This window comes from Episyrphus balteatus, chromosome 2, assembly GCF_945859705.1.
Source record: "Episyrphus balteatus chromosome 2, idEpiBalt1.1, whole genome shotgun sequence".
In the NCBI taxonomy this organism is placed as follows: domain Eukaryota; kingdom Metazoa; phylum Arthropoda; class Insecta; order Diptera; family Syrphidae; genus Episyrphus; species Episyrphus balteatus.
In genome coordinates this window covers 10,422,943-10,437,009 of record NC_079135.1, presented here as the reverse complement: position 1 = coordinate 10,437,009, position 14,067 = coordinate 10,422,943, and the positions used below count along the sequence as shown (strand labels likewise).

The window sequence follows — 14,067 nt, the reverse complement described above, 5'->3', positions numbered from 1 at the left end:
TCTCTTTAGGTTTATGTCAGTCAGTCAGTCAGTAAGTCAGTTAGTATTCTAAAGTTCTTAATTGGCTCAGACAAATTGTTAAGGAGGTCATCCAAAGGTATTATGTTTAAAGCTTTGAATAAATAAAATACCTACAAGCAAAAATTCGAAATAAATAAATCAAAACTACTACCTTGGACATTTTTTACGCTATTTTCCCCAACTGAAGATACTACTTTTTTGTAGAACAGGGTAGTGTAGGAGGGTAGTTTGCTGCTTTTAGGTTTGAGGAGAGTAGCTTTTTCCGTTGGTTTTAATCCAATTATGGTTCAAGAGCCGTCTGTACTATCGCAAGATACTTTAACCACACATGCACGATGGTTGTTTTTTATTTTTGTATTTTTTGTGTTTCACTGGAATTGCACTTTTCGAAGTGAGATATATATTTTTTTTTTTTTTATGTAACAGCACTTTATGCTTCTTCGAGTGGAATTCTATTGCTTCCTTTTTTCCACTGCTTTTTTTACACTTCACAACGTTAAAAGGTATTCTACCCTTTGACACTTATTTCCCTTTTAAAAAAGGGTAGTAAGGTATAAAACTTCGTTAAATAAATAAAATCGTTTAGATCGAAATTTTAAATTTTATTTTTTTATTTTTTTTTTTTTCTTAAATTAAAAAATTCAATTAAATTCACAAAGTTAAAATGCTTTTGAATTAAAAAAAAAATTAAATATAAATAAAAAAACGCGCCAACGACATTCAACATTCAAATGCGCGATACTGACTAACTGAAATTCATAGTTTGGTGACTTTTCTTTGCGCTACTAAAAATGCTAACGAAAACCACCAACAACAAACACACTGAATATACCTAGATAGCTTGAGAATTACACCAAAATGATGACGACTATGACTACGACAACGACTATACGACTACGACGAATATGAAGACGGAAAATAAAAGTCGCTCATATAATTCCAAGACCAACAAGACACAACGACACAGTCACACAGTGCGAAAACAAGACTCTCGCCGCTACAAAAGTATCTACTACGAGTGGAGGAAAATGAAAAAGATATTTAGAAATAAAAAAAAAAAAGATACAAAATAGAATAAAATGATATACAAAAATAAAAAAGCTTAATGGTGATGTCGAAAAACTTGAAGGCGATCAAAAGTACCTACAGCTACTAAGATTTTAGAGGGTGTGGGAGAGAGCGAGCGATTCAAGACTTAAACTCAAGTAGGTGTGTGTATAGAGGGTTATTTCCAAGTTCCATAACATCCAAGCAAGTCACAGCCGTACATAGTTATAATTCCAATTCAAGGGAGGAATAGTATGCTCTGAAAAGGCATATATACATACGAGGTAGAGGTAACAACACAAACAGATTCATCTGCAGGCATTCTTTGCTTTTGGTCTTCTTCTCTCAGTTCTCATCAAAACTCATTCACAACGATACACAGATGCACTTTATAACTGTTTTGTGTGCATAAAGTGTCTATATGTAGTTGGGTTTTTGTACTGTTGTAATATTGTTCGACCCCTACGCCTTTTAATTCATCTACTTGATGTGTCTTTGGCTTATGTGTCAACGTCTTCATTTCAAGTTTGCTTTTGAAACGTGCAGAATAACATGCACGAGACCAGGAACGTAACTAAGGGTGGGTTTTCAGGGGTTTGAAGAAACTCTTTGAAAGTTTTAAAAAAAAGCAAAAGTAGTACAGAATTACTAAAAGAAGAATTTAATAATCCTGAAGCACTTTTTGTATTCTTCTTTAAGAAGGATTTAAGAAGGATTTGCCTTTGAGAAGTTTTTTTTTATATTTCCCTTTTTTTTTTGTTAGATACGCGACTGGTAAATAATATGTCACATTTGTGTGTTTTTTTTTTTCTGGTAAAATGGTTGAATAGAACACAGGTGTTATGCTGCTTTGTGACAAGAAAGCCTGAAAGGGGTTGTGGTTTGAAGAAACATAAGGGTTTGTGCTATTGCTCTATACTCGTATGTATATGTACATTTGTACATATTTGCCACTTTGGACTTATGAAACATTTGAGTAGACACCGATGAACATGTGAGATAAAAGAACAAAGGTCAAGATGATTTGGTGGTGACAGGCCGGGTGGTTTGAGTTGAGTTTCAATTGCAATTTTATTTAACACCACTTAAAGAAGAAAAAAATGGAATGAAAAGGCAAGACACCAAGTAAAGGCGTACCTACTTGGTGTTTTTTTTTTTTAATAATTTTTTGGTTAAAGAGAACATTAGATGGTGAAGGTATCTAAAGAAGCCGTACAACGACACGGTTAATTGTGGCTAAAAAACAAGACATTCAAACAAGTTGTTTCTAATAACTAAACGGAGTGTTACACTGAAAATAATAAATTTCGTAAAATTACGAAAATCGTTTCATACACTACATTTTCGTTGGCCCAACAAAACTTTCGTTGGCTCAACGAAAATATGTAATTTTTCGTAATATGAAAACCTTCATCAATTAATGAAAACGTTTCATACACTTTTTCTCCCTTTTTAGTGCCAAAAAATCCAATTCAATGAAAAGATTCATCAATTAACGAAAAATTTCATATTCATTTTAAAGAACAAAAATACGATTTTTTTCCTTACTTAATCAAAGTTTTAATTAAGTAACGAAAAAATTCATTAACTTATGAAATTCAACATTAACTAACGAAAATCTTCATAAGCTTATGAAAATTCTTCATATACTAATGAAATATTACATTGGCTTATGAAAAAATACATCAGTTAACGAAAAAAATCGTTGCCTTGGGTGCATTTCTGTTTTAATGGTTAAAAATTGAATCTTGCTGGATATAGTTCACATTAGGTTTTTGTTTAAAAATCTATGTAAGTTGAGCTGAATATAAAAAATATTTGCGTATTGACAAGGTGTCTCACGGATAAGTCAACTGATGAGTCCAAGTGAGCTCCACCGGGTCGAAACGCCATTTTTTTGTTTGGACTGTATTAAATTAATAATAATTTAATAAGTCCAATAAATATTTATACTATAATCTACTAAAAAAACAAAATTAATACAACGAAAAGTTTCGTTAGCTAACGAATATTTTTTTCGTAATTTAATTAAAATATTCATTAAATTTACGAAAAAAATCGTTAGCTAACGAAAGTTCTTTCATAAATTAATCAAAAAATACATTGACTAACGAAAAATATGACCGTGGTTAATTAAATTTTACGTTAATCAATGAAAAAGTTTCGTAAAGTGATGTAAAAATTCATTAATTCGCGATCAAAAATGTTTATGAAAAATTTCATTAAAATACGACAGTTTTCGTTAGTTGATGAAGTTCTTCATTAACGTATGAAAGCTATTTCGTTGAGCCAATTAAATTTTTCATCGGCTGAAAATTAATTAAATTTTCGTTGGCTCAACGAATTTTTTCGTTGTATTTACGTAAGGATTTGGTTCAGTGTACTTTAAGGGCCAATTTTTCAATAGTCAGATAAACCTCAGTTAGAGCTTATTCCTAGGAATAAAAGTTTTTTTTTATATTGACATTTATTCTTCTGATAGTCTAACTGACGAAAAATCAGGGCTAAAAAAGTAAGCCAAAACCTTAGTATGAGAATATTTGTTGACTTTTTTCATTGTAAAAAAAAATAAATAAAACAAATTGGTGAAGTGTTTCTCTTAGTTTTATCTTCCTCTTTTAATGTAATATAGTTGGTTTTATGAAATTGAAAATTTGTAGGATTTTTGTGGATGCATCGATGTAAGATAAAGCTTACTGACTAGAAACACGGCAGCACTTGAAAATGAGATTATTAGCTAATACAACACAAGACGTAAATATAACAAAGGAGACAAATGAGAGATAAACATTTTCACGGTCCCTTTCCCTTCAACTAACAGTGCTAAGTGATGCTTGATTTCGAGGATCTATCGGAAACAAGGCTCTTGTCTACAGTATTTTACTAAATCATAATTTGTATTTAAGTAATTTTTGGTTGATCGAAGTTGAAATTCTTTCACACAATTTTGAGATTTTTTAACATTACCATCATTTCTTACCGAAACCATAATAAAAAAGCACATTAGACGACTTACCTAGAAAAAAAAGAAAAACAAAATTAGTAAAGTTAACGTGCATTAAAAATATTTATAAATTGAATATTTCCTTAAATGTACAAGAAAATTTAAAAAAAAAAGATAAAAATTAAAAAAAAAAAAAAATTAAAATTAAAAACTAATTTTTGAAGTAATAAAATTACTGTTGTGAAAATATCAACTTAATATGTCTATAGCTTATGGAAACCAACAAATCTAAATTGTGTACTTTTTCAAACTAAATTTTACAAATTAAATCATTTTTCAAAGTAGAACTCTTAAGTTTAACCTATTCTATTTCTTTAATTTATAGTCAATATAAATAGGGAGGGATTTTTTTTTAATCAGTGTACAAGATAGAGGTTGCCCTTATTCTTGCTGAACTGTGCTTATGCTTCTATTAAATTCATTAAATCTTCTATCATTATTATTGACATTTGTCATTGCCTTAAAATGCAAATTTCTTGCTATAAATAAGAGAATATTGATTAAATACTTTTGTGAATGAAGTTTTTTTTCCTTTGAAGAAACTATCCTTAAAATTCTTCATCTCTATTTATGTTGTACTTGTGATTTAAAAAAAAATAAATCATTTTTCCCGAACAAAATAACTTTTGAAGCGAAAGAAATAAAAACAACAAAAAATCCAAAATTGCCAATTCTCGAAAAGATGAATTCTTCCATTTATCAATTCTTTTTTGCTCCTACATTCTTCTACATTTTCTTTTTTTCTTTTCTGCCAGGTGACTTATGGAATGATATAAATGCGTATAATTCAAATTTACTGATTGTGATAATATTTTTTTTTTACTTTTTTGTCTGTTTTTTTTTTTTTTTTTGTATTCAAAAGTCAAGCAGTAGCAAATAATGCAAAGTAGCAAAAATTGTTTGAATAATTCAAGTTCTTATACCCTCAGTTATTCATACCTTTTTTTTACTTCTTCGATATTTGCCTTCTTAGTAGACTGTCGTAATAAATTTGAAATTATTTCCAACTTATCTTTTTTTCAATGAACTTTAAGATCAACAAAAGAAGATATACACGTATAAATAAAATTGTGTGTATTTTGTAGTAATTTAGAATTATTGTTGTGAATTGTATAGATAAGATATCGTATTTAAGTTCATTGGAAAAGTTGCGCAGTATTGTTTCGTAGAGAGGAGAAAAAATAATAAAATATGTATATTTTTTAGACAAGGCGAAAAGTTACCCAAAACAAAGGAAAATTAATTATAAAACTAAATATTCAAAGCAGAGAGTCCTTCGTAGTTAAGAGGATTTATATAATAACAATTTAATTATTCCACGTTTTTTATCGCATCGTATCATGATTGTTGTTTTTTATGAAAATCTATTTTGACTTAACTGGGCTTTGTATTACACAAAATTTGCGAGAAAATATTTGTAATGGATTAAATTATATAAAAAGAAAATTAAAAATAAATAGGTTTACGAGTGCCACACGTGGTGATTTACTTTCTGGGTAAACAATGTGTTTAATAAATTCACATAGTTAAATTCACGACTAAATCGCACGTACTTTGAATAATTTTAATTTTAATATTTATACATTTTTTAATGGGGAATTTCGCACTAAAACATCGAAATAGTTTCAATAATTTGTAAATGATGTTTTGGTTTGGTTTGGGCCTGTAAAATTATAGTTTTTATTCTTCTTCTTTGAGAGGCGAACAATTATATTAAACTAGAAATTTTCAAGAAATCCAATTTTTTTTTATATTTCATAAATTTTATTTTAACCAGTTTTTAACAAAAGTCTCTCTCAATAAACACGATAAAATCTTACGACCGGGTATATTAACATTAATAAGTACAGGGTAAAATAAAGTATAAAAGTTTGAAGAAATACACTTTTGACATTAGTCCTGTTTTCGTGAGAATTACCTATGCAAATCAAAGAATTATACAAACTCATTTTAACTAAAAGATAAAAAGTGAATTAATTTCAGGAACATTCCGTTTGCTGGATTATTTATTTATAATTATTATTTTACCTTTTTGTTTTACCTCTTTAAATCCATTAAAACGCATTTTTTTTTAATTTTATACAATCTATATATTTCGAGGACCTTTTCACCTCATAATCAGGATCGGTTATATGATAGAAAAAAACATGTGTTAAAATACAAAAAAAGTTCATAAATTTACATTATTACCTAATTTCTGAGTTTCTCCAAAACAATTTTTTGACTTTCAAAAAAACCCAAATATCTGGACATAGGCCCATTTTTTGCCTTCATTCATTGCAAAAAATCTTATTATTTTAGAATTAGTTTTTAAAACAGCATGGTTTTTTAAAACATATGCTTTAAATTGATGGTGAAGTTTGGTAAATAATAAAAAAAATGCGATTTTTTAAATTGTTCAGCCTAGGAGGTTTTACAAAACCGCATGTTTTAAAGTAAAAATCAAAAATTAATGAAAATTTGACGAAAATATACTTTTTTTAATGGATGAAGGAATGATTCAAAGACAGTTTTTTGACCCTAGGTTCAGAGTTTGGGGGTAAACACTGAACACTAGACTGATTCAAAAAAAATTTTTTTTTTTGGTCAAAGCATTGTTGAAAATATTGTTGGAAATGACGATAAAAAAATACTGTAAAAGTTTCAGCCCTTAGTGTTAGCATTTCGTACTGCCGCATCGCAAATTTCTATTTCCCATACGATTTGTATAGAAAATATTGTGTATTTGTGTTTAGAATTGTTTATCTTTTTAATAATTCATCCAAAAGGCTTGACAAAATCATTTTCTATTATAAAATTGTCCGCTCTACAAAAAAGCTCTTAATAATTTTTTTGATTTACCCCCGCGTTTCGAAGTTATTCAACTTTAAATTATAAAAAGTAATTTTTTCTCATTTTTTTCCGATTTTTTGACGAAATGATTAGGTTTTTCAAAAAATTTGGCAAAATTTTCTAATATTTGTATTCTATGTTGTGTTTTGGTTTCACAGATCCTTTTATATAACTCTCAAACCCCTTATACTATCATATTAGATTTCTTCAATAAATTTGAATTATTCATTTTTTCAACTAAAAATTATTTTAATTAATTTTTCGCGTTCGTTTTTTTTTAAATTTTATAAATGCAATTTTGTTGAGCGTTCAATTTTATACTAGAAAATGATTACATCTAGCCTTTTTGATGAACCATTATGAAGATAAAAAAATCTAAACACAAATACACAATTTTTCACATACAAATCGTATGGGAAATAGAAATTTGCGATGCGGCGGTACTAAATGTTAACATTAGGGGCTGAAACTTTTACAGTATTTTTGTATCGTCATTTCCAACAATATTTTCAACAATGCTTTGAACAAAACAAACAAAATTTTTTTTTGAATCAGTCTACTGAACACCTACAAGTTAGTATTCAAAGAACTTAGAGTAAGGGTCTTGAGTTAAAATAATACAAGAGTTGCTCAAAAGTAAAAAAAAAAAAAATAGTTTATGAAAAAAACAACATACATTTCCTTTTCTACAAAAAAAATCGTCTTATATTAGCTGAAGAACATGGAACTTATGGCCTAGGAAGATAACAAATCTCAAATCTAAAAACAAATCACACTTTTCATATCAGAGTGACCTAACCATGACCTTTAAAGACTTGACAGAGGCAGTATAATAAATTTAAGAAAAGTATGAATTTGACGAATGGTTGTGTTTGCTTAGGCAAAATTAAAGTAAACTTTGATAAAATATACATAGTTTCTTTACAATTTCTTATCACTCTACTCAGAATTCTTTCATATCATTGCCCTAGTGCTACCTATTTTCTTTTCAAAGCAAAGCATCAATTCAACTGTCCTTATCACATGTTCCTACGTGATAAGTGACATGTCAAATTTTCCTACAATATTATGCCCACATTTTTCTCTACTTACTTATATAGAAATATTTTCTACATTTGCCATAGAAAAAGCAAAACCATTTTTCCAACATAATAAATCATCTCTCTATCATTCTATCTAGAATGCTCAATAAACTCAAATCTTTCTAAACCATCAATAACCTAGAGTAACATAAGATATCTACTGAAGGAATAAAGTAAACATGATGGTGTGAAGAAAAGCAAATTTTCCTGAAGCAAAATCCCTAAGAGCTCAAAGAAAATCGAAAGTGAAAATTTCACCCAACTACACACTGAAAAAAAATAGAACCTTGGTTTCATCTCGGAAAACATTCTCAAAACCATCAATTTATTATGCAACAACAAAAAATTTCATTTCATTTCTATATGCTCGCAGCAAAAATCCCATAAATCATAGACAAACAAAAAAAAAAAACCTCAAAAAAAAAAGAAAACATCATGTTTATGGTTTTATCTCATGAATATGTGTGCCAAAATTTTCCAATATCAATCTGTAAGATAATTTTGAAAAAGATATTTTTTTTTTTGATAATTTTTTTTTCTCTCTCTTTCTCTATTTTTAACGACAATTATTCTTAATTAACCCTCAACGGTTTAACACACGAATTCAGATATAAAATGTATTTTTAAAAATTTTATCTGCCAGATATAAAAATTCAATAAATGTTCGTTCGTTCCAAGCGTTCGCAATTTTAAATTGCATCAATGCGCATCCTTAGCCTTCGTTACGTGTGTGTAGGGGGTTGACCGACGAAACGACTGAAAACCGACAACCGACGACGACAGAGAAATATTTGTTTAAATTTATTTTTTTTTTTTGCAATAACAACAAGCGTGTAAGTGTGTTTTGAGTGTTTTTCAAGTTATTTATGTTAGAAATGAACTTACCAGGCTAAGAGACAGCATATTTGTGGACATATTTTTTTTTTCGTTCGATTTTATTTTGGATTTTTATTTTTTTTTTTTTTTATTATTTATTTTTTGATGTAAGGTACTAGTACTTTTTTATAATATTCTTATTTAAAGAACTCTCTCTCTACACTTGGTGGGGGTGAACGATTAACTGTGGCAGTGGTTGAAAATTTTGTTTGGCTACTTACGAGCGAGAGAAAGTGTCGTAAAGATTGGAAATTTATTTTTATAAGTTAAGCTTTTTTTTATTTTATTAAATTTATTTTTTTCTGTTAATAATAATTTTTTTGAGATGATGCCAAGATTATTGCTGAGCATATATAAAATATTTTATTTGTTTCATTTTTATTTGTTATTATAGAACAAACAAACAAAAAAAAATGTCTATTTAAGTTCGAAAATATCAAGTTTATATTTGTCCCGCACATTCATTGGATTGGAATTTGTTTTTTTTTTATTTATTTGTTCTTATTCTTTCTGGTCATTTGGAGAAGACGAACTTTTCAAAGAGAAATTGAAAATGTTTATGATATTCAATTACATAAAAACAAAACAAGCATTGTTTTGGATTCAATTTCAATCAGTCAGTAGTTAGAGTGTTTGACTTAGAAATGAATTGCATGTATCGCACTTCTACTGCTTTAGATTACATCACTTTAATTGTTGTTTTTTTACGAATACTTTCCATACACTTTCACAAGGTGTTTTTTTTTAGTATTAAATTTAATATTTTATATTAAATTTAATATTTATTTTTTTAATGACCACGTGTGAGAAAAAAAATAAAAAACTCTTGTAATAATGTCATATAATATAAGCAATCAAAATTTTATATTAACTAGTTTTCAAAAGTAAATGTGTAATGTTTCTTAAAATAGTAATATTAAAAATTATAAATAATAGTCCAAGCGGCGACCACCAAGTTACTGAACTCAAAGCTAGATGTTAAAATTGGTGTTAAATGAAAGATAAGTTAAAATGGATAATTCTATCTGGCAGCTCTTTTTAAAAGAAAAATTGTCACATGACTAATTTTTTCATATCATTGTAGTTTCATCAAATAAGAAAATTAATAAAATGGCAAACAAAAGCCTAAATAGTGAACTATTGCAAGAAACGTAAACCTATTTATATGGAAACTCTATTCAAATTTAAAAAAATCTTTTGTGAACAAAAAAATAAGTATTCGGCAACCATACTCAAAACCTAAAAAATAATTGTTTTAAGAGTTTTTAGCGCTTGAGTAGGTTTGCCGAGTACTTTTTATATGGAAAAATGTATCAGCTAAATTGTACTCTTATTTTTTAAAAAGGGATTTTTTGTAGTGTTTTTTTTTTCAAGTGAATAGGGTTGCCAGTCAAAAGAGTAAGAAAAGCACATTATAGACCCCTTCGTAACAGTTGTTGCTTCTTAACAACTTCAAAGTTTTGATGCGAAATAGATAACCTTCTTAGGTTAAAAAAAAATGAGAAATGAGGAGCTGATTTCCAAAACCAGCTATCGGAAAAAAATCGGAAAATGAGATATGCATGTCATTTTTTTAGGTCTTTTCAAAGCGCGTATGATAAAATGCCACATTACGATGATGGAGGAGTTATAAAAGTAGTTTTCGTCATTACTTAGTCCCGTCCGTCCATCTGTACACCGTGCTAGGACCCAAACGGTCTAACGATTTTAATTAAATTGTGTGTACTTAAGGGTTTTAGTAATATTAAGAATCTGTGTTTTTAGTTTTTCTCAAAAATTTGGATAATGGAAATGGCGTTGTAGTTTTTTGCGAAAATTGACTTATTTTTTAGCTTATTTCGTACCAATTTTTTTTTTTTTCAAAATTTGCAGACTGTTATTTCTTATCATTTAAAAAAATGAAATATAGGTAGAGCTATTCAAATAACAAAAATAGACACTCCAAATTACAAGAGTAAGTACGTGCGATCCAGAAACGCATTTTAATTCAATATCATTTATAAAAATGTATTTTTGTTTCTTGTATAAACTAAAATACTGATATTCATAAAGGTTTTTATTTACAAAAATTTAAAAAAAAAATCGTGAATTTACCTGCAAAAAAATTTTCAATATAAAGACTTAAGATATATTTATGTATTTTGAAAACTTTAATTTTATTAAAATTTCGTAAAGAATAAATTTGTAGAAGATTATTTTGCTCTATATCTTCTGTATTACGAAGTAAAGGTTTTTGGCATTTTACTCAAAACTACCTTCAGGTCAGATAGCTGGTTTTGGAAATAACCTCCTCAAATGATCTTATGATCAAGAAGGTCTTTAACATTAGGGTGGGTAAAAACGCAATGATTTTTTTTGTAAGTTCTGACACAGAAAAAAATTATTGCTCTACAAAAAAGCCTTTCATTACCTAATCATTTAAAGGTTAGGCCAGAGTTTGAAAAAATTATTAAAAAATCTTTCATTGTCTGTTCTTAATATTGTTACTAACTGAGCAGTAATTATAATGAAATGAACTAAACTTTCTCGAGAGAAACATATTTCTCTAAAGAAACCCATTTGAACGAAATTCGAGGTCAGAGTTTGAAAACGTTAACTATTTTTTTTAAATATTTTTAATTTACTGAGAATTTGAAAGACATATTTTTGTAGAAAATAAAAGTTCTGAAAAATAAATTTCCGCAGTATTTAATCGGTTGCTTTAATATTTTAAAATATATCCGTATCCTACTCCTCATTAAATTAATTTAATTGTTGTTTGAAGTTCACACTCTTTCCATTGTTTTTTACCCCAACTTATGTTGTGATCTGAATCTGTCAGTTCTTCGGATTTAAAATTTGTTATGCAAAAACTATACGAAGCGTAATCCAGAATTTTGTAGAATCGCATTTTTCCCAATTTGCAAGTTTTCTAAAATTATTATGCAAAGATGTATGTGTTCAACACAAAAAGTTCGGCATTCATATTAGAACTTTATACGAAATGGTATGTTACTGTTCTTTCATTCCATTTTTTTTTGTTACGTATACGCCCGAGTGTCCGATTTTTTTTTTTTTATTTTAACAGCCTTGGACTTTCATAAATATGAACATTTGTTACCCGCACTTTTTTTTAAAAGGACATACAATGAAAGCCACCCAAACAAATTAATTGCATGTTGAGCAACAAAAAACAAAATTAATTAAAAATAATACAAAAACAAACAATTCAAGTATTAAATTGTTTATTGTGTATTTGTAGGAGAGATTACAAGACAGAATCAATTATTCATATACCAATAAAGTCACATGTCAAGTGTATAATCCCTCCTAATACCCAAAAGGTCATAAGTTACAATAAAACTAAGTGTTTCTAGACATCTAGCAGAAGATGCTATATGCATTGTATATTTTATTATTATTTCATTTAATCATTGCGATATAAAATTAACAAAGGAAAACAATTCTTCATTCATCATAACGTCGGTCGTGCTGTTGTTTGTCGTCGTCTCAGTCGTGAACAATTTGTACGATTAAATGCACACCCACTCGTAATCATCATCTCAGTTGCCATAAAGAGAGAGAGCTTCAGCTCTCCTCGTGTTCGTTTTACTACAAAATCAGTCTTTCAAATACAAAATGCAGCAAACAATAAGCTTGACATGGCGCCTGGCATAAAATGGCTAATGCAGCTATGACACTTTTTGTATTTAATTGAAAATGTTTAGTGCTCAAATTATTATTATGAATATATACACAGTTTATTAGACGAAACAGAAACAATTTAGTGTTTAATTCAATTTTAATTGGTGAATATGCACAAAGACTTTTCTGTCTCGCATGGCGTTAAAACTTGTAAACACCCTTGTACGCCAGGTTGTTGTGCAAACGCATTTATATCCTATTCAAAGTACATCAGCATCGTTTGTTCAAAGTACTAGTAGCTTAAGTCCCCTTCAACAACAAGTCGTTACAAAGTTGCAGCAGAAAATGTCAAACGGATTAAATAAAACTATTTATTACTTTTTTTTTTGTAGATTATGCTCATGGTTGGGAGATTATACCTTCCGTTGTAGCTTTTTCATTCAAAAATGATTGTGGGTGTAGTTTATTGTGGGAGTGGGGGTGAAGGTAGAGGTACAATATAACCACATTCATTTTGTCATTGTCAGCTTTTCAGTTGAAAGATGATGGATGGTGATTAAAATTTTATAGAAAACGAAGATTTGTGTTTCTTCAAGCGTTTTTTTTTTATCAGATTTACCAACTTTTAAATAGAACGTGGGTTATATTGAATGGATTGCTTAAGTTATTGTTTGCAATTTAACTGACATTTTTACCATGAGTTGCTTTTTTAACCAAAAAAAAAAAAAACGATATTTCACGTATGTACCTCTTTATTATTAGCACTTTAAAATCTGAATAATTTAGAGAGAATTATGAACGAGTACTCTTAATCTGAAACATACTCTCATAATTTTTATCATTTATAGGTCAAAAAATGATTACTAATGATAAATTAGATGTTTTTCCATGTTGAAGATAAAAATAGTACGTATACGCACCCGTTTCCCATCTTTTTATTAAAAGAAGTAGAAATTGAAAAATATCTTTCGATTTTTAACAGTGAAGTCAATTACAATTTAGCGAAAATAAACTCGGAATTCATTAAGTCTAGTCCGATTTTAATAACTCTCCAAACACATATTGTATGGATTCCATCGTTTCAAGTTTTTCATTTGTAGGTACACATAACTACATTTTTTTGGTATAATTAATATATTACAAGAAAACAAAACAAATGAAACATTTATATATATTTTGACAAAGTTATTATTTTTGATGATACCGAATGAAAATAAAAAATATAAAAAAGAACCTTGAGCTCCTAAAATGAAGTCATAAATCTCTTTCAACAAACTCATTGCTCTAATGTAATTTAGAAAATTAACTCTGCTAAACTCATTAAATCAAAATAAAGAAAAATCATTTTTCATCAAAAGCTTCTCGATATTTCTCTCAAAATTCTTAGATATTAGATACAAAGATCCAACACTATCAAAAACATTTGATTTCCCAAAAAACTTGTTTTGTTTGTTCAATGACCAATTAAACCCATTTAATTTGACAAACAACTGCCTCAGTATTTTGTACGAATAAAATGTAATCCTTTTCATTATTCACTTCACTGAACTAACTTCATTTAATTGTATTCTATTTATCAAG

The 14,067-nt window shown here is 28.2% G+C and overlaps 1 protein-coding gene across 4 annotated transcripts in view; it reads right to left on the bottom strand.

The window, feature by feature from the left end:
- Positions 1-14,067, bottom strand: part of LOC129912540 (cAMP-dependent protein kinase type I regulatory subunit) — a 96,981-nt gene that overhangs the window by 31,678 nt on the left and 51,236 nt on the right. The window contains exon 1 of one of the 4 annotated variants that reach the window (XM_055990830.1): positions 8,872-8,893. The exons of 2 other annotated variants lie outside the window; for them this stretch is intronic. In XM_055990830.1, coding sequence (XP_055846805.1) covers positions 8,872-8,889 — 18 coding nt within the window. In that variant the 5' untranslated portion in view covers positions 8,890-8,893. Of the gene's footprint in view, positions 1-172; positions 638-8,871; positions 8,894-14,067 lie in introns of those variants that run through there. One more of the 4 variants, XM_055990831.1, reaches the window with a different exon arrangement.